This window comes from Phodopus roborovskii, unplaced genomic scaffold (assembly GCF_943737965.1).
Source record: "Phodopus roborovskii unplaced genomic scaffold, PHOROB, whole genome shotgun sequence".
In the NCBI taxonomy this organism is placed as follows: domain Eukaryota; kingdom Metazoa; phylum Chordata; class Mammalia; order Rodentia; family Cricetidae; genus Phodopus; species Phodopus roborovskii.
In genome coordinates, this window is record NW_026126459.1 from 9,868,360 (window position 1) to 9,892,218 (window position 23,859).

General features: G+C 48.2%; 1 protein-coding gene across 1 annotated transcript; it reads left to right on the forward strand.

The window, feature by feature from the left end:
• Positions 1 to 1,798: 1,798 nt before the first annotated feature.
• Positions 1,799 to 22,459, forward strand: Ttc38 (tetratricopeptide repeat domain 38). Its single transcript, XM_051189568.1, has 14 exons — positions 1,799 to 1,935; positions 2,672 to 2,749; positions 3,898 to 3,979; positions 5,391 to 5,562; positions 7,665 to 7,838; positions 8,923 to 8,998; positions 12,097 to 12,216; positions 13,845 to 13,904; positions 15,070 to 15,108; positions 17,248 to 17,329; positions 18,779 to 18,944; positions 19,532 to 19,691; positions 19,872 to 19,945; positions 21,507 to 22,459. The coding sequence occupies exons 1-14, from the start codon at positions 1,915 to 1,917 to the stop codon at positions 21,598 to 21,600; spliced, it is 1,398 nt and encodes a 465-aa protein (XP_051045525.1). The 5' UTR covers positions 1,799 to 1,914; the 3' UTR covers positions 21,601 to 22,459.
• The last annotated feature ends 1,400 nt before the right edge of the window (positions 22,460 to 23,859 follow it).

Consider the following 23,859-nt stretch of genomic DNA (forward strand, 5'->3'; position numbering starts at 1 on the left):
TCCCAAGATTTCTTATAGATTCTGGATATTAGGCCCTTATCTAATATATGATTTGCAAGTATTTTCTCCTATTCCATATTCCCTTTCTTTTTCTGATAGTGTATTAATCTCACCAATTGAGAGTAAGACCACTACCACAGTTTAAAGCCAAATTTGAAGCAAACTTTAATGAAATACTGGCCAGGTCCATACCCAAATTCCTGGGAAATGGCCCTGAGTTATGATTTGCAGCAGCTTAAGAAGGAAAACCCATAATTCATTGCATTTCCCATCAGGTCCAATCAGAGGCAAGCATCATCCTGATGTACCTGGAGCCTATATCCAATCAGGGACAAGCATACAACCTGACATATTTTCTGCCTGTGAACCTCCCGCCCACATGTGTTCAAGTACAACCCTAGCTGATGGGTCAAACAAACTTGTTGAGGGGAGTGAAAACATGTGATTTGTTATCTCCCATAAACAATAGCCTCCAGCATTTCAGGAACTATCCATCTGTTCTTGAGCAAGTGGCTTGCAGATAAGAGACATGTTTGTTTCATGGGTGTCTAAGGCATATTAATTAAAATTTAAAATGTAACTTTGGCTCTGGCAAGTGTCCTTTGGATCAGAAAATATGCTAATTTAGTGAAGTTCAACTGATCCATTTTGTTAGTGGTGGATGTTTCAGTGTGCTGTGTCTACTAGTCCACTGTCTAATCCAAAGACATTAGAGTTACCTCCAACCATGTTTGCTGTTAAAATGCTATTTATGCCAACTGGGGAGACTTATAACTTTAATCCCAGCACTCTGAATGCAGAGGCAAGTAGATCTCTATGAGTTCAAGACCGGGCTGATCTACACGGTGAGGCTATTGCCTTTAAGAAGTGTCTCTTCAACACTTATATAAAACAGTACTTTAATTTATTTCTGAAATTGAACAGTAATACAGAAAATCTATGACAAAATACTAACATTTTAAACAAAGACAGGATCTGTCTCTGCATCCTCCCTGCTTGCCTGACTCCCACACACTGTCTAGAAACTTTCTGTAGGAAGCAAGGAGAACTGTGTTATTCTCCAAGCCCCAAGGAAAGGAGGGGTACTGTCCCATAGGTGAAGCTTGTGAGTGAAGAAGTGTCCAAACACTGAGTTGTAAGTGCTGGAAGCTGACAGGTACAGGTGGGCTACCTAGAACTTGCATGTGACAGCCAGGCCTGGTGGGACTGATCTGTAATGCTGTCAGGCATTATAGACAAGTAATGAAACAATTCTAGGGAAGAGGATCCCAAGTTCAAAGCCCACCTACAAAGCTAATCTAAGACCAGCTTGGGCAATTTAGTGAGATCCTAACTCAAAACAAGGCGGGGTGGGGGGGGGGAGATGGGGGGAATGTAGATCAGTAGTACAGCTCTTGACTAAGGTATACGAGGCTCCAGGCACTGGCCCAGGGCTCCCAAGCCTCCCGACAGCTTCTGGTCTCATGAAGGAGGCGGGCTGGGAGAGAGAGGCTGGACCCATGTCATTCTTCAGAGGACAAGGAGGACTCTGAAGCTCTAATCTGACCTGGGCACTCTAGCTAGGTGGAGCTTGGTAGCACGGTCTGGAGCGACCAGCTAGTTCTGAGCATCCTCGCTGGGGAACATGGCCAGGGTGCCCAGGTGTGCCCTCCCATCCCCCCATCTCTTTCCCCTTCCCTACCCACGCCCACACCCACACCTCCCACACCCACCCCTGGTTTCAGGGGCGGGCAGGCTTGGGCCCTGAGCTAGACACGTGTGTCCAAAGCCACCAGTGAGCGATCAGGGAGCTCTTCCGCCCTCGCCCCGCCCCCTTCCGCAATCAACAACACCCTCACTTCCCTGGAAGGCTTCGGGGGGACTTCCAAGAGCCTTAACCTGCTGGCCCTCACTCTGCAGACCAAAACCACAATCATGTCACTGCGAGACTGCCAGGTATGCACACCCGCTCGGCTGGTCCTCCTGAGTCCGGGAGTTGGCCCAACACTGAGCAGTCAGGAGCAAACATGCAGTTCACCCAGTCAGGCAGGGGACCTTGTCCTGAGCGCTTTGTGACTTTGCAGCTGAGGGTGGAGGGGACTACCTAGTGGTTCCCAGTCAGGGGGCACCACCGGCGAAAGCTCATGCACTGGGCTTGGCTCCAAAAAAGCTCGTGCACTGGGCTTGGCTCCAGGAAGCCTTTCATATGAAGCTATCCCGGGACAGGACCTTGAGCCAAACTTTCAGAGAAGGAAGATGAAGGTAGGAGCAGCACTGCTGCCTAATTTCCAAATATTGAGAAGTGTAGACCTTTGCTGTCTGGGACTAAAGGTCATGTCTCACGACCTAGAGAGACACTGGTATTGTGCACCCGGAGGGTCAGGTCACTGAGGGCAACTATTATAATCTGAAGGATTTCCAACTGGTCCAACTCCTCCCACACAGTGTTGGCAGGGAGTATACACCTTGCTAGGCAGGTGACAAACCAGATATCCTTCAAGATATACACCCAGGGCCAGGCTTCCCATCACTCCTGCTAATGGGACTCCCATTTACTGTCTCCCATTTACTGGCTGACACTTGAACTCACCTCACTGGGCCCTCGTAGATATTTTACAGGGGTGGGGAAGGGGAACCAAGGGTTTGGAGGTTCAGCTCAGTAAACCCGTGGTATTCCTTCCCTGTTATGTAGGCGTGGAAGGATGCTGGGCTCCCACTCTCAACCACAAGCAATGAAGCCTGCAAGCTGTTTGATGCCACCTTGACCCAGGTATGCCTGCCAAGAGACTCTTGTCTTTCTTGAAGGGTTCTGAGGAGGGCTTTAGATTGGTTGATGGTCTATCAATCCCATTGCAGTAAAAATATGCACTTGGCCACAGAGGTCCAACAACATGGGAAGTGTCTCTGCCAGCCCCACTAGCCCTATTCCCAAGGTCCCCAGTTCAAGAGTGGACAAAATAGATTATGCTGAGCCATCACAGTGTCCCCCACTGTGGCTTGCTGAGGTCTGCCATGTAGACATGGGGTCCTGTCCTGAGGCTCAGCTCATGTTAGCAGGACCAAAACCTTTATCCATTCCCAGGCATTTCCATACCAGTGAAGGATCCTATAGTTCAGGGACTTGGGGGCTTACAGGAGAGGGGACAGGGTCTCAGAAGGAAGGTCCAAGTAGCTTTTTTGCCAGGTGGGATAATGGGGAGCTCAGAGTATTGAAATGACTTGGGTCAAGTGTCATCCAATACATCAGAGGCCAAGCCAAGGTGCCCCTGAGTCTGAAAATACAGATAGAAAGCAAAAGCTGGTCTTTCCATCTTCCAGCCTTTGTGTCTCTAATGGCAATGAACACAGGCCATGGTCTTCTTGTTTGTTTGGGTCTCACACTGTAGTCTAGATTGGCCTGGAACCTACAGTAAGCTTCCTGACTCCATCCCCCAATTGATGGGATTATGGATGTGAACCTCCCTACCTGGCTCACTATGGTTATTTTCAAAAGAAATGAAACAGGAATTGTGTGATTCCAGAGCTCCTCTTGGTGTTGAAGAAGGGGACATGCTGCATCTCATCTCTTGGGAAAGACCTGCTTTTCCACAGTTCTTTTCTGGCAGTGGGCATCCCTAGCCCTAGGAGTTGTCACCCAACCATGTTCATTTAATCTCGTCCTAGAAGACCAATTGAGTTATACCTTCTTTGAATTAGATAGAGTCCATTTGTTCTAGAGTCCAGTGAACTAGAGTCAGTGTTCTCGAAAGAAAAAGATCTGGGACTCCCTCCGCAGTGGGACATGTGTGAGACCCCGAGTTTGAACTCCAGCACCGCCCTGACCAAAAAAATTTAAAAATCCAAGTTTAGATATATGCTTGCATTGATACAGTCTAAAGGATCCACGGGAACAGAGTAGTTTTCCATTTCCCATTCCAGTATGTCAAGTGGACCAATGACAAGAGTCTTGGTGGGATCGAGGGCTGCCTGTCAAAGCTCAAGGCAGCAGATCCAGCCTTTGGTGAGTAAAGCTCTCCCTAGGTAAAGGAGCACCGTTCACATGGCCTGATACTAGGGACTCACTTGGTGGTAGTGGTGGGGGTATGGGACACATTGGGGACAGTGACTGAGCTGACATTTGCACAGAGGGAAGATGATGACAGCTATTTTTGTGTTAGGAACAATGGCTGCTCCCATGAGGATGCCATTCCTTTAGAAGGTTCTAGATTTTTTCTTCTATCATCAATTTCATAAAGGCATCAAATCTACTTCTTAGATAAGGAAACTGGGGCTCAGTGAAAGTGAGACACATACCTGAGTCTAGCTGGCTCTAAAGCCCAGAATCCTAGCTCACAAGGGATGGCTTCTGAAACCTTTGTCAAGGGTCTCAGTACTTGGGACATCTCCAGAACTGGATGGAGATGGAGGACTGAGTGTGGCTCATGGGCAAGCCTTGTGTGCAACAGGCTGGGGGAGGTCAGTCCAGTACATTTCAGGATCCAAGATGGGTGGCCCAAGGCTGGGGTAAGGTTCCTGGCATTTGAGAAGACCTCTAAAATGGTGATGGATATTAGGGACATTCTTAACACATGCAGCAGCCTAGCCTAGCTAAAGCCAAGGGCTTTATTAACCTGACAAGGATATGATGAGGAGATACAAGAGAAAAGCAGGACAAGCCAAATGTAGCCACAGGGACAGCTAGTGGTCAGAGTGGACTCACTCTGTAAGTAGGGTCCACTAGCTGGACTAGGGAGTATCCTAGTATTGTGGTTCTTTTTTTCTAGGCCAGTGGCAGTGACTAAGTTCTGCATATGAGGGGACGTCCTTCTTTTCTGGAGATGGGGCTGGGAAACATGGGTAGGACCTGGGACTCACCTTCACTAAGGACCAACATCTTCCCCATCATGTGTGAGGGCAGTGAAATGGAAACATTGTCTGTGCTCCAGGCCTGGCCTTGTTAATCCAAGATGCCCTGAATGGCATCCCCTGAGCATCCCAGGAGGTCTATGCTGGTTATAGCATTAATACCAGCCAATGCAGAGGGTAACACTTCAGACCTTGGAGTTCAACAGAAAATCCAAAAAAGAAAAAAAAAAATAACCTCAATTACTTAGAAGGTGCTGTTTCATCCATTGCTTGCTGAAAACCAGAGCTGAGATCCAAGGTTTTGTTTTGTTTTTGTGGAACAGGATTTCTCTGTAGCCTTGGGTGGCTGGTCTGGCACTCACAGAGATCTGCCTGCCTCTGCCTCTGCCTCTGCCTCTGCCTCTGGAATGCTGGGAGTAAAGGCATGCTCCACCACCACCCGGCTGAGATCCAGGTTTTTGATAAGGGCCTCACACACAGTGAACCTGTACCAAGCATGGCTCAGACCTCAGGAATGTGGGGCTGGGCTAGGCTGAGTGACCAGCTGTTTTCCAATCTTCTGTCAGCCATGGGTCATGCCATCTCTAACGGCCTTGTGCTCATTGGCACGGGAAGCTCCGTGAAGCTGGACAAAGACCTAGACCTGGCTGTGAAGACGATGATGGAGGTTTCCCAAACCCAGACTCTGACACCTCGGGAGCAGCTGCATATATCTGCGGTGGAGATGTTTGCCAAGGGGTGAGGGGCCTCCCTGGGCTGGGGGTTGGGACTCTGAGCTTGCACAAGGTGATGCCTCAGAGGTTAAGAATCTCACGAGCCTGCTATGCCCCAAATTGAATGCTGAATGAAGAAGTATTTAGCAAGGGTTTCTGGTTTGGGGTTCAGAATAGCTATGGTTCGTTCACATGGTTACCATTTTAATCACAGCATCTAGGAGAGAGAAGGAAACAATTGACCTTTTTGCTTCTTGCCCTGAAGTCTGTATTTATCAGCTTTCTGCTGTTGTAAGGAAATACCCAAGACAATGCATTTTATAAGGAAGAAAGGTTTATTTTGGAATATGCTTTCAAAGGCTTCAGTCCTTAGGCACTTAAATTCTATTGCTTGTGCTTCATGGCCGTAATAAGTAGTAGAGGAGGCTGCTCACCTCATAGCAGCCAGGAAAGTCAAGATAGGACCAAGGTCCTAATGTTCCCCTCACTTGCATGCTTCCAGTAACCTAATAGAATATCACCAGGCCCAAAGTCTGGAAGGTTACACCACTTGTCAACAGTACCACAGGCTGAGACACCCAACCTTCAACATACAGGTCTTTAGGGTATGTTCAGGATTCCAACACTATGTGCATCAGCTCTCTACCTTCCAGATGGTTCTCTGCCTCCATTCCCACAGTCCTCCAGGGCAGTCCCTCTGTCTGCTTGAATAGGCGAGCTGTCCTGAAGAGACTTAGCTGATAGGATTGATAGGATGCATGCTACACAGGGTTAGGGATCTGAGTCCAGATGCCCAGCACCCAGGCAAAAAGCCAGAGGTAGGCAGAGACAGGCAGATCCCTGGCACACATTGGTAAGGCCCAGGTTCAATGAGTGACTATGGAAATAAGGGGGAGATCAATTGATGGGGACACCTGATGTTGACCTCTGACCTCCACATGTGTGTGCGTGCGCGGGCGCACACACACACACACACATACACACACACATACACACCCTGTTTTTCTTCTCCTCTTAAAGATTTGTTTATATTATGTGTCTTAAGTTTTCCTTATAAGTATGTCTGTGTATCACATGTGTGCCTGGTGCCCAAGGAAACCTGGAGAAGGCACCAGAACTCCCGCCATTGGCATTATAGATGGGTTCAAGTTTTACTAGGGGTGCTGGGAACTGAGTCTGGGACCTCTGTAAAAGGAGCAAGTGCTGTTAACCACTGTTCAGCTCCCTGTTTTCTTCTTGAAGCTGAGTGAGAAGGTAAAATTTCCCACCGGATTTTGAATTTTATGAGGTATAACCTAGAGTAGGAAATGTGTACCTATATATGTCTATAACATTTTTTAACTGTGCAGTGTTGGGTATGGACTCCAGAGCCCTGCCTGCTATGCACATTCCAACTACATTCCTAGCTCTTGATGAGATTTCTTTTTTTCAGATGGAAGCAGTTTCTCTGTTTATGAACTATTAGTACACAAGGCAGTGGGTGTTATCAGACCTTGTTCTCCCTCACCACCACCCCTACTGTCTGTCCTCAAGCCCCAGCCCCACACTGACTTATTTTCTTCCTTCCCCAAGAATGTCCCTCTACTTTCATGTCACACATACTCCATTACCTTTCCTATTTCCTCCTCCCTTCAGATTGCACTCCTTATGAGTTTCGTGACACATGCACGACACATAACTATAATTTGTGTGTATATATATGTATGTATATAATCACAGCTACATATACAAAAATAAATTATATATACATATGCAGGAGTGTGTTGTAGTATGTGTGTGGGTGAGATATGCATGTGCCCTTGTGCTCAGAGGCCAGAGGAGGATATCATCAAGTGTCCCATGCTATCGCTCTCCATCTTAGTCCCTTAATACAGGGTCTCTTACTGAACCTAGAGCCTTTCAGACAGACTGGTGGCCAGCAAGCTCCAGAAACTCTTTCTCCACCACTGGGGTTACAGGTGCATGGCCATGCTGGGGATTCTGTCCTGCTGTGCAGCAAGTACTCTTACCCACTGTGCCATCTCCCTAATCCCAGATATAATTGCTTAAAGAAACTCAGGCAGGCAGTGACATATTTCCACCCCAGGTAGATGTGGACTTCATACTCAGTGTGTTCTTGACTTGCAGAAACTTCCCAAAAGCCTGTGATCTCTGGGAACAAATCCTCCAGGACCACCCAACAGACATGTTGGCCCTGAAGTTTTCCCACGATGCCTACTTCTACCTGGGCTCCCAGGAGCAGATGCGGGATTCTGTGGCTCGAATTTACCCATTTTGGACACCTGACATCCCCCTTAACAGGTACATGCCAGCAAGAAGCCACATCATCGCATTCTTCAGTTTCTCTCCTATACCCTAAAGGCATGGGAATGCTGTTGGCCCCAGCCTAAAGATAACAGAGACTCCTGCTGCTAATCTAAAAGGCTTCTTTTTTTTCATTTGATCTTCATCTCATTGTGTGAATGAGATGGTACCATTGTGTAACAAAAACAGATTTTTGTTGTTGTAGTAACAAACATTCCCAAGATTATATTCTGCAAAGCTTAATACCCATACTTCATGTCTGTCATTAGTTTTACTTTTTTATGATAGGATCTGATTCTGTAACCCAGGTTGGCCTTAAATTCATGGCAGTCTTATGCCTCATCATCTTGGGTATTGGGATTACAGGTAATGAGCCACCATGCCTGACTGTTCCTTGTTCATCTGTACAAGGCCAAGGCTTCTGTGCACTATTTTTCACCTAACCTGGGAGCACCCACTAGCCAGCCTGTCACTCCACAGAACTGATTCCACGACCCTGTTTGTCCAGCTCACCCTCCATTCTGGCCCACATACTCTGGATGACCACATACTTGCATTTCTCATCAGTCACCCAGGCAATACGTCCTAAGACAGTTGCTCACAGGTGACCCAGGGGCTATATCCTGTATGAACAGAAGCCTGAGAGGAGCTATCCATAGTGCCAGGATTCCCAGGAAGATGTGTCTAGATTGTGTCATCCTCCATGGAGAGACCCTGCATTGATGTCTGAGAAAGCAGATCTTTGAACTAAAGGAAATTCAAAAGGAATTCTGCTGAGCTCAGCTCCTCTGGGTTGGGGACATGAGTCAGACTTTCATTGCTGACTCTTGCCTAAGACCTGAGTAGAATCAGGGTGTCAGCAAATCCTTTTTCTTTGATACCAGCTCTGCTCTGCCTTCTTACAACAGTGATCCAATTGCCACTCACTGCATCTTAGCTTGGTTCCATCTGTGAAGTCCCTGTGTCCAGACACAGTCACATACAAGCCCTGGGTGTGTGGACTCCAGCAGATCTTGCTGGGGGAATCCATTCCACTTGCCCCTGAGGTCTCTGGGTACTGAAGCCTTTTCTGTGTTTTCAGCTATGTGAAAGGCATCTATTCTTTTGGACTGATGGAAACCAACTTCTATGAACAGGCACAAAAGCTTGCCAAAGAGGTGAGTGGGTCCTTCTCAAGCTGTGAAGCCCTTAAGGGTATGGCGCCTCATGTGAGGGTCAAGCAACCACCTCTCCACCTTGCAGTGTCCTCTTGGGAGGGGCTGTTGTTACCTGTCCATCACTCCTCTAAGCCTCCCAAGGTCCCTGGAACAGATGAGGCTGTGAGACTCAGGAGATGGTGGCTCTTAACTCAGAGGTTACCAGAGTGGTGGCTCTGTGCTTCTGTGAATCCCAGTTGGCTCTAGAGCCAGTTGGAACTGGAATACTATAGGAGAGCCATGCAAACCTTTGGTTCTTTGTCAGAGCCTGCTCCAATGAGTCACTTGGGTTACCTGCGTAGAGGTGTGAGGATTGAAAAGAAACAGAAACACAGGATAGATTCGGGAGAACTGCCCAGTCCATGCCTTTCAGCACATTGGACAGCCCCAAGTTTAATTTAGATCTTGCTTATATTTAGACTAGAGGCAAAGCAGAACAAAGAGCAGTATAGCCAATTAACCAACTCCCCACACTGTCCTTGAATCAAGGAGCAGCCAGGTTCACTATCACATGAGTCCTGCTAGCAGCAAGCAGCTTCATTCCCTATCTCTATGTGCCTTTTGGCTGGCATCAGAAGCTTGTTAGTGAGATAATATGCTCTTTTCCATGGGCTTCATCAGACCCTTCTCACGGCTCTCAAGGAGACTGAAACAAGCAAGCTTGACCTCTAATGTCTTATTAGTCAGCATAGACTCCAGATGGAAACTGAGTCACTTGTGGGCTCCCACAGTTCTCCCTCCTTGAGTTTTACCTTTCCACCTGATCTAGCTGTGCGGCATGCAGCTTCAGGTGGGTAGAGATTTCAAAGGTCAGGGTCTGATCTTGTTATGTTCTTCCTTCCTTCGTGTGTGTGTGTGTGTGTGTGTGTGTGTGTGTGTGTGTGTGTGTAGGGATGTCTTTGTCCTGCCCACAAGCTTGTCTCTTAACTATCACTTATCACTCTTGGTGCTTATCAGTGGGAGGGATGGAGCCAGCATGGATCCTGCTAGATGCTTCAGCCTCAGGTCCTGTGTTCTGTATTCTGTGCTGGCTGATCTGGAGTTTTGAGGACTCCCCTGTGGACCTGAAACCAGGGTCAAGTGACAGCTCTGGGTGCGATATAGCTCAGGCTCTGGGAGTCCTTCTCTGCCACTCTTGTCCTTGCAAGAGTAGAAACTAAGGTGCAAGGGGGCATTGCCATGCATATAAGATGACATATTCTCTTGGTCCAGGTTCACAACTAGCAATTGTGCACTTCTGCTCCTACCAATGGTCTCTGCCCATACTGTTAAACATCTTGGTGCCCAGAGAAGAGAGCTGCAGCTCAGAGAGAGGCTAGGCAGAGCCCTCCCATGGTGATAAAGCTCGGGGGTCAGATTATCACCTAGGCCATCTGACAAGATGACTGTCTTTTAAACAGCCTGGACTAGACCTTAGCTTTCCCTACATCCCTGCTGTGGCTCCCAACCCAGGCATTGCTTCATTTGGCCTGAAGTGTCCCCTCAGGATAGCATCCTCAGGGTGTCTGATGGTTACCTGAATCAAACGCAATCCAGATTCAGGGATCCAGTAAAGGGTTTTCATTTGATTTTGGTTTTGTTTTCTTTAGCTCTGAGTCAGCCCTGAGGGCTCCAGGTAGCTTTTTGGCCATCTAAGCTCTATGATCAGAATAGCCAGATACCCTATCTGTAGCTAAGCCACAGGAAGGCCCCTCTGTTTGGAGGGCCCACCTAGGCATCAGGAGGACAGCAGAGCACTTGAAAGATCTCTGAGTGTCACTGTGACATGCCGATTCCAAAGAGAGATGGCCAAGGATGCATACTCAAGTCTTCTAAGAAACAAGATTGGCAGAATAGCGCCCCACCCATTGCTTTCCTGCCCTTTGTTCCAGCTCACACTGACCTTAGCCCCAGCGCCCACAGACAGTTGCTAGATATGAAGATAAGGCTATAGCCGTGTCCCCCATGTAGACAGCACTAGGCTCCACTGAACTACAATGACCTCACAAGATGACAGCAAGCCCAGCAGGTCAACCTCAGACATGAGAGCAGGCAGAGAGTTGGAGAATCCCAGGGAACCATGCAAGGTCTCCAGCTGAGTGAAAAAGAACAGGGCTGAATCATATTTCTCAACCATCCTGTGTGAAAGCAAATGCTTAGAGGTGTTGCTTAGAGGGATGTTCAGCCATGCATCCTACCATATCCCCAGCTATCCTGGTACTCAGACTCTCTGCCCCAAGTATTCTAAACATACTGTGTGACCCCTGTCTTCCCACATGGAGTAGACAAGACTGTGAAAGCTGAGGGGCAGGAGCAGGGGCCAGAGACTGATGGGGACATGTTGCCAAAACCCTTGCTGCAGGTGCCAAGCCAGTGTGGAAGCACGTGCAGTTCTAGACACTGCAGAAAGCAGGCCTGAGGGACCCATGATTTGGTGTGGGACTCTGAATACAAGCCGGTGATGGGTTGCGGCAAACCCCAGTTCACTACTTCATGTCCAGCACTAGGAGATGCTTCATAAACATGAACTGACCTACTTAATAGATGGACAAGGAAGTAAGAGTCAGTTCACATGTCCCTCTGCCTCACCCTAGAACTCAGGGTTCATGTAGATTTTGTCATTAACAACAGTATTGCTAGAACCAGTTGCTTCTAACTCAGGAAGCCACCTGTGTCCATATCCTGAGTATAAGTGGGAGGGGTGGCCTCTTGTCATTTACCACAAAAGGATGTCAAAGTCAACACTGTTATCATAGCCCTAAAAGGAAGGCAGCCCTAGAAGCCATGATGGGAAACTAAGGCACAGAGCTCCTGGGTAGCATATTGCAGATGACTGGGGTGTACCCAGGAGGAAGTCCTAGCCTCCTTGAGCTCCAGTTTCCTCATCTGTCAAGCCAGTAGCTGTAGCCAGATGAGGTGGGTAAGGCATATATTGGTACCCCCAGGCACATAGGAAATGGGGCTGGTGTTGGGATTGTAATTATTCTGAGTTAGAGCGCACTCCCACGCTTGCTTTTATTGGGCCAGGCAGCCAAGCTAACCCCCATTTTCTTTGTCCTCCCATCTCCTACCTCATGCAGGCCTTATCTATTGAGCCAACAGATGCATGGTCAGTACACACTATTGCCCATATACACGAGATGAGAGCAGAGGTCAAAGATGGGCTGGAATTCATGCAGCACACCGAAGGCCACTGGAAGGTATGAGTTGAGTCTTGGTGGTGGTCATCTGCTGGATGATCCATGGAATTCCACCAAGGCTTGCTGGGTGGGTCTTATAGATGTGGCTTAGTTCCCTGGGAACTTAGGAACAGCTTAGAGGCATCCTTGACAGCCAAGTGTCTTCTTGGAGCTCTTCAGCACTTCAACATCTGCCAGCATTTTATAAGTGTACAATTGGGGTCTGCTTGGGGTATTTTGCTGTGAAAGAATGGATCCAAAGAGTAATGGGGAAATAAGAGCCCTGCAAGTGTGGGCATGCTTAGGGCCCTAAGTTGCATTTGCTTCTGCTGCTGCCAGCAGGCTCTACATGGGATGATGGAATATCCTTCTGGTCCACATGATGCAGTAGGTGGAAGAGAGGCAGGCCAATGGGGTGATTGTCCACTGATGTAGGGGTAGCATATGGGGATTAGGGTGATTCAGACCCTTCTCCTGTTTAGCCTGACCCTTTCCAAGGTCTGAACACTCTGTGGCCTCATTGTCTCTATTCCCTATTCCCAACTTTCCTCTTCCTTGCTCCTGACTGGCTGGTGCCCCCTCTCGGGCCATTTCCTCCTTGCCCACTAACTGTGGTGGTCCTTCTTTCTCCATATGTGCCTGTTTTAGCTGGACTTGTCCCTGGCACATGACCTGGCCACCCATCCAGGTGTCCTTGCTGCCTTGTCCTTCTGTGCCACAGCAGGCTCTAAGCTCACCACTGGCTAGGGAAGCAAGTCCTTCCCAGAGCCTGCCACTGAGTAATAGATGCTCAGTGCTTCAGAGACCAGGCAGGATCAGTAACTACTAACATCCCTCTTGAGCAAATTCCCTGGGCTAGTACTGCGACTGACAGCCAAGCCGATTTCCAGCATTCCCAGGTGTGGTTCTAGGTGCAGCTGGCTTACTGGGAAGTTTATGAACATGCAGCCCATTTTAAAGATGCTCAAGGTCTGGAAAATTCTAGGATCCACCAGGAACTTAAAGCCAGAGGGGCTACTTTTTCCTGGGGTTCCCCAGGCAGATACTGCAAAGTTTTGTAGGTAGGGTGGTAAGCACTAGTTAGCCCTGTCCACCAGTTGGCCTGGCTCCCTTCCTCCATATTCCTCCCTCAGGACACACACACTCTCCCAGACCCGTGTGTGTGTGTGTGTGTGTGTGTGTGTGTGTGTGTGTGTGTGTGTATACCTATGTGTTCCAACATGTATGTTGGTGTAAGTACAAATGTATATGTGTGCTTGTAGAAGCCACATTGTCATTTCTCAGTTGCCATCTACCTTGTTTTTTGAGCAGAGTCACTTTCCTAGCACCTGGAGTTTATGGATTAGGCAAGACTGACTGGCTAGAAAACCTCTAGACTCCCCTGGATTACAGGCATACGTCATCATTTCCAGCTTTTATGTAGGTGTGGGAGTCAGACTCAACTCTTCAATGCTTACACAGCAAGCATTGTACCAACTGAGCATCTCCCCAGCCCTAACTTGAACTTCTGATCCTCTATTTCTACCCCACTGCGATCACAGTGTGTACTGGGATCATAGGTGTGGCCCACCATACCCACTTTATTCAGTGTTGGAGATTGAACCCCAGGGTTCGTGCATGATGCCAGTTTTCTCTCATTCTTCCTGCAGGACTCTGATATGCTTGCTTGTCATAATTATTGGCACTGGGCCCTATACTTGATTGAGAAGGTAGGATGTTTGTCTCTTTGGCTTGTCTCACTCAGGGCAGATGTCCAGAAAACAGGCCTAACCCACCCTGTGTCTGAATTCTATGCAGCACCTTTGTGTGTTGGTACAAAAGATGGTGTCTTAGGATTTCTATTGCTGTGATGAAACACCATGACCAAAAGCAAGTTGGGGAGGGAACAGATTTATTTGGCTTACATTTCCACATTGTAGTCAAACATTGAAGGAAGCCAGGGCAGGAAGGAACCTGGAGACAGGAGCTGATGCAGAAGCCATGGAGGGGTGTTGCTTAATGGCTTGCTCATCATGGCTTGCTCAGTCTGCTTTCTTATAGAACCTAGGACCACCACCCCAGGGGTGGCCCCACCCACAGAGAGCTGGGCCCTCCCCCACCAATCACTGATTAAGAAAATGCCCTACAGGCTTGCTTACATTTAAGGCGTTTTCTTCATTGAGGCTCCCTCCTCTCAGATGACTCTAGTTTGTGTCAAGGTGACATACAACTGTCCAGCACAGATGGTGTCTGAAGCAATATAGCATTTACATTCCAAGAGCCTCCATCACGGTAGGGAAGCCTGGCAGCTAGCTGCAAATATGGCTGCAGGAGCTGAACACTGAGAGCTCAGTATCTTCCAGGCACAAAGCAACATGGACTGAGAGTGAAGTGAGGCATTATGCTCTCAGTGACAGGCTTCCTCCAGCAAGGCCACACCTCCTAAGCCTGTACAAACAGTGCTACCAACCGGGGACCAAATATTCAAACATCTGAGCTCATAGTGGATACTGTCACACTACTACAGGTGGTTTTGGAACCAAGTGCCTCTTTACTGCTTGGGATACAAGGAGGGTCCTAGATTGGGTCTTCAGCACCAGAAATAATCCTAGGACAAGAGGGAGTGGGTACAGGTGGCGGGGATGGGCAGGACCCATTTGTCAGGGTGCTTCTTGCAGCACTGTGACCAATAGAGAAAGACATGGAGGCCTCTAAGAAGTTCAAAGATAAAAATATATTCAAGGTGAGACCCCCCATGGCACAAAGGTTGGGCTCACCTCCTTTCTCCACACTGGGCCCTGCTCATCTCCCTTAGTGGGGGCCTTGGTCATCTATTCCTAGTATATTTCCTTTTGACTTCTCCAGATATTAACCATAGCAATTTCATCTTTGCAGGGAGACTATGAGGCTGCGCTAACCATCTATGACAGCCATGTAAGTGCAACTCACATCGTTTATGGTTTGTTGCTGCAGTCAGCTTTTGTCTCTCACAGCCTCTGGGCCTGTTGGCATTGTCCCAGCCAGAGCAAATGGTGGGAGGAGGCCTTCAGACTTCATGGAATTGGCTGTTGTCAAAAGCCATGTTCTGACTCTGTGTACCATGGAGTCTGCTTACTGTTCACTCATGGTGTTTGGAGGTGGACATGGCTAAGGCAGACTCTGACTGTCACTGTCTTTTCAGATGGGTATTCTTAGTGAGGTAATTCATCTGTTCATAGGAAGTTTGGTTTTGTTCATTTTCTTTTTTCCTTTGTTTCTTTTTTGTTGTTGTTGTTGTTGTTCATTTTTTCAAGACAGAATTTCTTTGCATAGCCCTGGCTGTCTTAGAACTCTCTCTGTAGACCAGGCTGGCCTTGAGCTCACAGAGATCTCTGCCTCTGCCTCCTGAGTACTAGAAGTAAAGGTGTATGCCACTCACTACTGCCAGGATTGTTCACTTATTTTTAACTTAAAAAAAAAAAATCAGAGCCAGGCCTAGTAGTATACTCCTTGATCCCAGCACCCAGGAGGCAGAGGCAGACGGATCTCTCTGAGTTTGAGGCCAGCCTGGTCTATATAGTGAGTTCTAGGCTAGTCAGAGCTACATAGTAAGGCCCTGTCTCAAAAAAAAAATCATATTTATTTTGTATGTGTATGTATACCATGACATAATATGAAAATCAGAGAACAACTTGCAGGAGTCAGTTCTTTCCTTCTACGATGTGAATTCCAGGCATTGAATCAAGCTTGGCCTCACAAGTGTTTTGCCTACATGCATGTATGTGCACCGCATACATTCCTGATGTCTGCAAAGGTCAGAAGAGGGAGCCAGATCCCCTAAAACTGGAGTTATAGATAAGTTTGGAAGCTACCTATTCAAAACACCACACTGGGAATTGAACCTTGATCATTTGGAAGAGCAGCCAGTACTCTTAACCATTCAGTCATCTCTCCAGACTCCTGTTTTTACTGTTTTAAATAATCGGTGCTACAAACATTAATCAAGCCATGGTGCCACAGATCTGAAATCCTAGCTACTTAAGAGGCTGGGGCAGGAGGATTGAAAGCTCAGGTATATCTGGGCTAGCCTGGATAACTTAGTGAGACTGTCTCAGAATCAAAAGTTAAAAAAAAAAAAAAAAAAGGCCTGGGGATATCAGTGTTAGAGCATTGCAGAGCATGCTTGGGATCCTAGGTTCAACCCCAGTGTTACATTAAAAAAAAAAAAAGAAGAAAAGAGATGTTGTAGGCCTTGAGAATTGGGACAAAGTTTAAGAGTATCAACTGCTGTTCTAGAGGACACAGGTTCAATTCCCAGCAACCACATGGTAGCTCACAACTGTCTGTAACTCCTGTTGCAGGAAACAAGATGCCCACTTCTGGCCTCTGTGGGCATCATACACATATTCGATGCACAGATATACTTGTGCGCACGTGCGTCCCTCATACATTCTTGCTGGATCCTCTGGCAAGTAGGGCTGTGGAAGGGCTGGTCCAGCCTGTCTCTGATCCTGCCTGTCTCTTCCTGGGGCTGAGCAGGATAACGACCCAGACCTCCCCTCCTAGTCACCAGAGAGAACCACACTGAATAGGGAGCCTTGTCCCTATAGAGAGTTCATTTCATTGCATCAGGCATGCACTTATATAGCGTTGAGAAAGAGGGTGGGGACCTCTGGATGGGGTGAGATGTAAAGGCCAATAATATTTCACCATGTTAGCAGTAACTGGGCAGAGGCAGTTTTGCTGAGTCACTCCTGTGTGGAAGTGATAGGCCAAAGACAGGTCGCCAAACTCTAGCCAGGTGCAGGAAGTTCCACTAGGCCTTGCATCTGGGCCTTTATAGGCCAAACACATTCTGGCATCCACAGCTGCATAATCCCCTAGTGGAGACTGTGCTTCTGCACTTGATCTTAGCATGAAGGATGAGAAGTGATGAGGATGTTATTCCTGGTGGTTGGGACGCTTATAGCTTTTGTTTGCTGAGAGCAGGTCACACTTGTGGCTCAGATGGGGACTCTGGGGACTCTGGCTTACCCATGTCCCTGTCATTATCTGGCCCTCTGAGCCTGGCTTCCCATGGCCCTTGTCTTCCAGATCCTCCCCAGCCTGCAGGCCAGTGGTGCAATGCTGGATGTGGTGGACAGCTGCTCGATGCTCTATCGTCTTCAGATGGAAGGTAGCTGCATCTCTTCTTTCTTCCTATACAATGAGAGAAAATGTGATTGGTGGTCTTCAGGGTAGGTGCCAGAACCACAGGCCTCGGGATGAATGGGCCTGACTATAGCTTTGCATTTGAGCTTATGCTGCTCTCTCTGTGCCAGTCCAAAGCAACTGACCTAGCCTCAGCTGCTCTTTATCCCATTCTCCACCTCTCCTTGGTGCAATACCCTTAGGCTCTGAACCTTACCATTCCAGTATCCTGCCTGGCAGGCCTTCCAGGGCACAGGTGGCACCTGGCTACTGGCTGATGCCTCTTTTCCCAGATCACTGGAGGTGATAATTTCCCAACTCTGACATTGCAGAGGCTTCTCAGCTTGTCACCTTAGGCTTCACAGTTGTTCTGACAGGGCTGGCTTCCTGCCTATGGGCTGGAGGGCCAGATGATGCCCCACAGAGAGAGAGAGATGCTAAAGAAGGCTGGAGCTCCAGAATCTCAGTGATGTGCAGTACTGAGTGTCTGGCAGGCTGGGAAAGGCCTCTCATTTCCTCACTGTTGTGAGGCAAGGATCACTGTTTGTTTGTTTGTTTGTTTGTTTATTTGAAAAGGGGAGGGGTTTGAGACAGGGTTTCTCTGTGTAGCCCTGGCTGTCCAGGAACTCACACTGTAGACCAGGCTGACCTCAAACTCACAGAGATCCATCTACGTCTGTCCCTGAGTGCTGGGATTAAAGGGAAGCACCACTACTGCCTGGCACTCACTGTTCAGTTTGATAGGCAGAGAAATAGATGACCAGGGCCTTCTGGGTGAATGGAGTCCTTCCAGGACTAAGAAGGAAGAAAAGGAGGTGGGAGGCTGGAGTCTGGGGCAGAGGTGGGGATTATCCACAGCCAGAAAATTCAAACTTAAGAAGAGTGTTAATTATTTATACCACTGACTTTTATTGAACGCCCGTTGTGTATCAGGTACTAGACTTAAACATTGTGTGTGTGTGTTTGTATTTTGTCTGCATGTATCTGTGTACATGGTGCTTATGGGGGTCAGAAGGGGGCATCAGGATCCCTAGAAATGGAGTTAGAAAAGGCTGTGAGCCACCATGCAGGTGCTGGGAACCGAACCCATGTTCTCTGGAAGGGCAGCTAGAGCTCTTAACTGCTGAGCCATCTCTCCACAGGTACTAGACTTGTGATTACATAGGGAAAATTTAAAACATGTTTTTTTGGGGGGTCTCTAAGGAGGTTAGGAAAAGTTTGATAACCTGTGACAATTTTTCAGATTTGCTTTTGCCTCATGGGTTTGTTGCTTTTCTAGGATAACAAGGAGAGCACAGGCCTTGGAGGCCCCACTCACCTCCCTGCCTCTCATCAGGACAAGATCAGATGGGCTTCTGAGGGATGTGGGTGCATAGCCGTGTGTAAGACACACTGCTGTCTCACACCAAGCCCTTGGCATTCTTTTTGTCCCTAGGAGTGTCCCTTGGCCAGCGGTGGCAGGCTGTCCTACCTGTGACTAAGAAGCATACCCGAGACCACATCCTTTTGTTCAATGATGCTCACTTCCTGATGGCCTCCCTGGGTGCAAGGGACCTCCAGACCACACAGGAGCTGCTGACTACTCTGCAGGAGGCCAGCGAGTATGTGAGATCCCAGACCATGAAGCCTGCCCACTGAGAGGGTGAAGGAGTACAAGGGCCGAACCAAGGCCTGCTAGGGGTCACCCTGTCTTCTTGGGGAAACCTTAGAGTAAGGTCCTGCTGGTGAACACAGCTTCTAAGTGGGTGTCCCCCAGGTGGGTGCCCATGCAGGCATATGTTTCATAAGCATCTGACTTCCAAGGGTCCAGTTGCTGTCTTCCTTGCTCTGAGCCTCAGTTTCTTTATCTGTTGGGAATGGTGCCTTCTGGGCTGACAAGGGTGCCCTGGGAAGACAGGTTACTGGGGACACATTCTTTGGTAACCATGGTAGTGCTCACTGTTGGTACCCAGGATTTGCCTGCAATGTCTGCAGTCCTGATTTCTCTGCTGTGCTGTTATGCTGCTTTCCAGATAGGCAAACTGAGGATGAGGACAGGGAGCCATGTCCTCTCCCTGCAGTGGACAGATGTTTATGGCTCCTGTTCCCATCAGAGTGCCATCAGACAGCTGTGAAAGCCCTAACTTTGTGTCCCTTGCCAGGGTAGAACTTTGTAGAAGTGAGTGCTGAGCTTTGGTCTTGGTGACAGGTCCCCAGGGGAGAACTGCCAGCACCAGTTGGCACAAGATGTGGGGCTGCCCCTGTGCCAGGCTCTTGTGGAGGCTGAGAATGGGAATCCTGACCGAGTCCTGGAACTTCTCTTGCCAATCCGCTACCGAATTGTCCAGATTGGAGGCAGCAATGCCCAGGTGAGCCAGCTACACACAGGGATCCAGGGAGCTGGAGAGCACTCACGGGGTATGAATACTCTGGGTTCACGCTGACACGAGGGGATGCAATGAGGGGGTTTGTCTCAGTGGTTGCTTTGGGTTGGGAGTCCATCCCTGATCCGCATTGCAGGTGCCTAACTTGCCTAGTTGACTTCACAGAGAGACATCTTCAACCAGCTGCTGATTCATGCGGCCATCAACTGCACCTCCAGTGTCCATAAGAATGTGGCCCGGTGAGCACTTGGCCCTTCCTACAGCCAGGCATGGGCTAGTCCCCTATACATGATCTCCCTATGCATGCACCTGCCTTGACATGTGTGCTTCTGCTTTTGGGGTTTAGAAAGCAGGAGGCAAACAGGGCACTTGGTTCTCTTTCATTAGCAGGCTCAACTTGACAAAGGGGGACAGTTTTTTGCCTAGCCTCCTGCCTCCCCAGCCTACTTCCCATTTTAGCCATGCTGAATTACATAGATAGCTAGTACACCTGCTCTCAGGTCTTGTATGTGCTATGCCCTCTGCCTGGGAAACCCTTTTCCTTTTTTGCGTATGGCCCCCTCGGGTGCGTTCCCCAGTTTGGAATTGTTGAGAAGGGGAAGAGAGTTAAGAGAACTCTTGGAATGGAGTCCTGGGGCCTCACCCCTCAAGGGACCCTAGTTAGTAATCTCCAAGGAGAATGTTATAGAGCGAAGTCACTCAGTTTGCTAGACTTCTTGTGCATGCAGCCATTTGCCTTCCTGTCTCTCTTCCTTGTTCACCCAGCCAAGCAGCCTCATCTGGAGCCAGATAGGGCCTCTGTCTTGGACTTCCAGTCTGAAAACTAAAAATAAAACTTAATTTTGCTGGGGTGTTGGTGGTGCACATCTTTAATCCCAGCACTCAGGAAGCAGAGGCAGGCAGGCAGATCCCTGTGAGTTCAAGGCTAGCCTGTTCTAAAAAGCAAGTTCCAGGACTGGCTCCAAAGCAATATAGAGAAACCCTGTCTCAAAACAAAACAAAACAAACCTTTAATTTTACAAAGTACCCAGCCTTGGATATTTTGTTAAAGCAGCAGAAAGTAGGCTGATAAATTTCTACCCTAGCTGTGGTATTGTCCCTTACCTGTGTACCAAGCCTATCCCCTTAACCTCACTCACTCCCCATAGACCCATCATTGTTAATCTAACTCTATATTTATGCCCTCAGGGTGTTACCAAAGCAAACCAAACACAAACATGGTGGTTCATTCTCACACACCAGACTCATCTTGTCTTGTAGTTCTCTGAAATGCCCTGCATTGGGACCCAGTAAGGGTCCTGGCTTCGGAAAACCTTGTGTTTGTTATAGGGACACAAATCCCACTGTAAGGGTCCTACCCAAAGGCCCTACCTCCTAAGTCATGCTGATGACAAGGGCACAAAGGGTGTCAAGAGTTAGCTACAGCAGGGGCTCTACCGCTGAAGGAGTCTGTACTTGATTTCTTTAAACGAAGGCTTCCCTATACTTACCTATTCGTTCACTTACTTTCCCTGGACCCATCTCACATGTGGCTTCCTGCCACACACCATGTCTCTTGTTCTTCTGGTCTTCAGCATTAGACTGTGACAATAGCATGAGCTATGAGGTCTTGAGCCATGGCTTTTCCTGAGACAGGCAAAGCCACAGTGACAGCTCTATACTGGAATCCTTATCTCTAGCATTTGTCTCTAAGGAAGAATCAAAGTACTGTCTAGCTGGCTGTATCCATTTGTTCCTGCCAGTCATGCTCCCACGTCCTTCTAGAAGGTTCTATAACAAAAACTTCGTGTGTTTCCACAGGAGCCTTCTGATGGAGCGTGATGCCTTGAAACCCAACTCACCCCTGACTGAGCGGCTCATCCGCAAGGCAGCTGCTGTCCATGTTATGCAGTGACCCAGGCCAGGTTGTTGGCCTACAGCTCAGCACTGACCTCCTGGGATTAGGTTGACTGTCTGGTTGGGTTAGGGTTAGGAAACAGCTGGGCCTGCTTGTCAGAGTATAAAGTGGAATTCTCCAAATCAGTAGTTTGGTAGAAATAGGGGACACAAGTTAATTTTGAGTGATATTCAGAATTCTTCTCAGGGCCAACTTGCATTTTCAAGCCTCCAGAACCAAAGCAGTGCTATTATTTGCAGATGCCTTGAACATTGTATTTTCTTGTTCCACTGCTAGCAGGCAGGGTACAGGTGTGGCTAGCTCAGCTGGAAGGTGTACAAGTGCCTCATGTACACCCCTGGCATTAGTGAAACCTTTTCATTTAGTTCTTCTTATATTCTACACGGGTCTCCCTAGGAAGGATTCCAGTGAGCTGCCTGGGGTCCCAGCCAGCAGAGGCTTTTCCTTTTAAAGGAGGGGATTCTGCTTCATTGGCTTTGGCTATCAGCCCTAGACTGCAGTACCTGTCACCATCTCCAAAGATATGGGGAAGGATGGTTTGTGGGGAATTTGGTAGTGCCAACTGGAGCTTCTCTGGAAGCTGCTTATGGGAGTGAAGCTTGAGGGATGGGGCTCTGATTCTGCTCTTCTGAGTGGGTCTGAGACCTGAGCCCAGAGCTGCTCTGCTGTGGAAAATAACCACAACGCTGACATGGCTGCCACAAGATTTAAATGACTCTCCTACTTCCATGACAGGACATCCCTCCTGGGAGTGCAGGTGCAGTCTTTTTGCTGTCCTCTAGAAGGGGAGGTGCAAATGCAAAGGTGTCCCTCAGGCTCTTTCAGTTCCCACTTAAGTGTGGACTAATGGGCAGGTCTCCCGGGGGGGGGGGGGGGGCACAGAGGTCTGCAAGTCTCCCCAGCTTTGCTCAGTCGGTTCAAGCCTGGACAGATTCTTGGCATTAAAATAATTTAATCAGTTCCTTTGACCATTCACTCCTGTAGGCTCCTCTGAGCATCTCCTAGGTCCCAGATTTGGGTTGGGTCCTAGGGAGGTGGGTTTCTCCTTTAATTTTCAGTGGATGGCGCAGCAAGTCAAGAAACTGTATAATTGCCGTAGGCTTTTAAGTACTGTCTCTCTACCCAGGAGCCTGGGACAGGTGCCAAGGGGGTTGCCTCCTCTTGATTTTTTTTTTAAACCTTATTCCAAACGATACATGATTTACCCAGGAAGCAGGAGCCTTGCTCCCTCTTTCAGGAAGCTTTCTACCCTCCCTGTGGGCTGGTGACAGCACCTTCTCTTTGCCCCACAGCCCTCGACACCTGCCTTTGCTATTACACCACTTTCTGCTAAGAGTTCTTTCTGGTCAGAAATGTAAGCCACTCAGTGGCTTTCACTGAATACCTGCCTGTAAAAGCTGGTGTCTAGGCTTTAATGAAGGAGGGCACGACGAATCTACCAGGGACAGACCACTGATTTAAAGAGAAAGTGTGTGTGTGTGTGTGTGTGTGTGTGTGTGTGTGTGTGTGTAGAGTGAAAGACCCCAAGAGTTCGGAGCCTGTCAGGGGAAGGCCCTTGCCCCAAGAGACGAGACCAGACCACTGGATACAAGTGCAAGAGGCTGTTTAATGTTTACACACAGCTACCTGTGGGCGCTTTCGGGAGACTGAGAGAGTGTGCATGGTTAAAGCATATGCAGTTTATATAGGGACGGGGTGGCAAGAAGCAGTCTTATAGAAGCAGAAGCATGGTTACAGGGATTTCATTGTTTCATCTAAATGTAGTGATTGTAGTTAACCAAGGATAGTTGGTTATTCGCGTTGGGCACAAAGAATACAAAGATTTCAGTTATGACTATCTCAGCATCCCAGATACCATCCTGCTGACCTTGCTTTGGTCCAAGCTGCAGACCACAGATATCTGGTTGGCACTGGATGAGAGCAGCACCCTCTTGTACTTTTCCTATAACTTGACCTTGGCAAATTGGCAAGAGCAGTTCAAACAGGCAATATGCATAGTGGGGGTCTTTCAGAGGTGGCTTTATGGCTGAGAGCACTTGCTGCTCTTCTAGGGGACCAGAGTTCAGTTCCCAGCACCCAAGTGGCAGCTCACAACTGCTTGTAACTCTAGCCTCAGGGGATCTGACCTCTGTAGGCACCTGCATACATGTACATATTCACACACTGACAAAAAAAAAAAAAAAAAAAAAAAAAAAAAGGGAAAAATATATTTTAAAAGCCAAGAGAAAAATGTAAATAGTGAATTATTAATTTAGG

Coding starts and splice junctions, on each gene's coding strand:
- Ttc38 (XM_051189568.1), top strand. CDS start 1,915: ATGTCACTGCGAGACTGCCAG. Junction 1,936..2,671: donor TGTCACTGCGAGACTGCCAG/GTATGCACACCC, acceptor CCTGTTATGTAG/GCGTGGAAGGATGCTGGGCT. Junction 17,330..18,778: donor CTATCGTCTTCAGATGGAAG/GTAGCTGCATCT, acceptor TTTTGTCCCTAG/GAGTGTCCCTTGGCCAGCGG.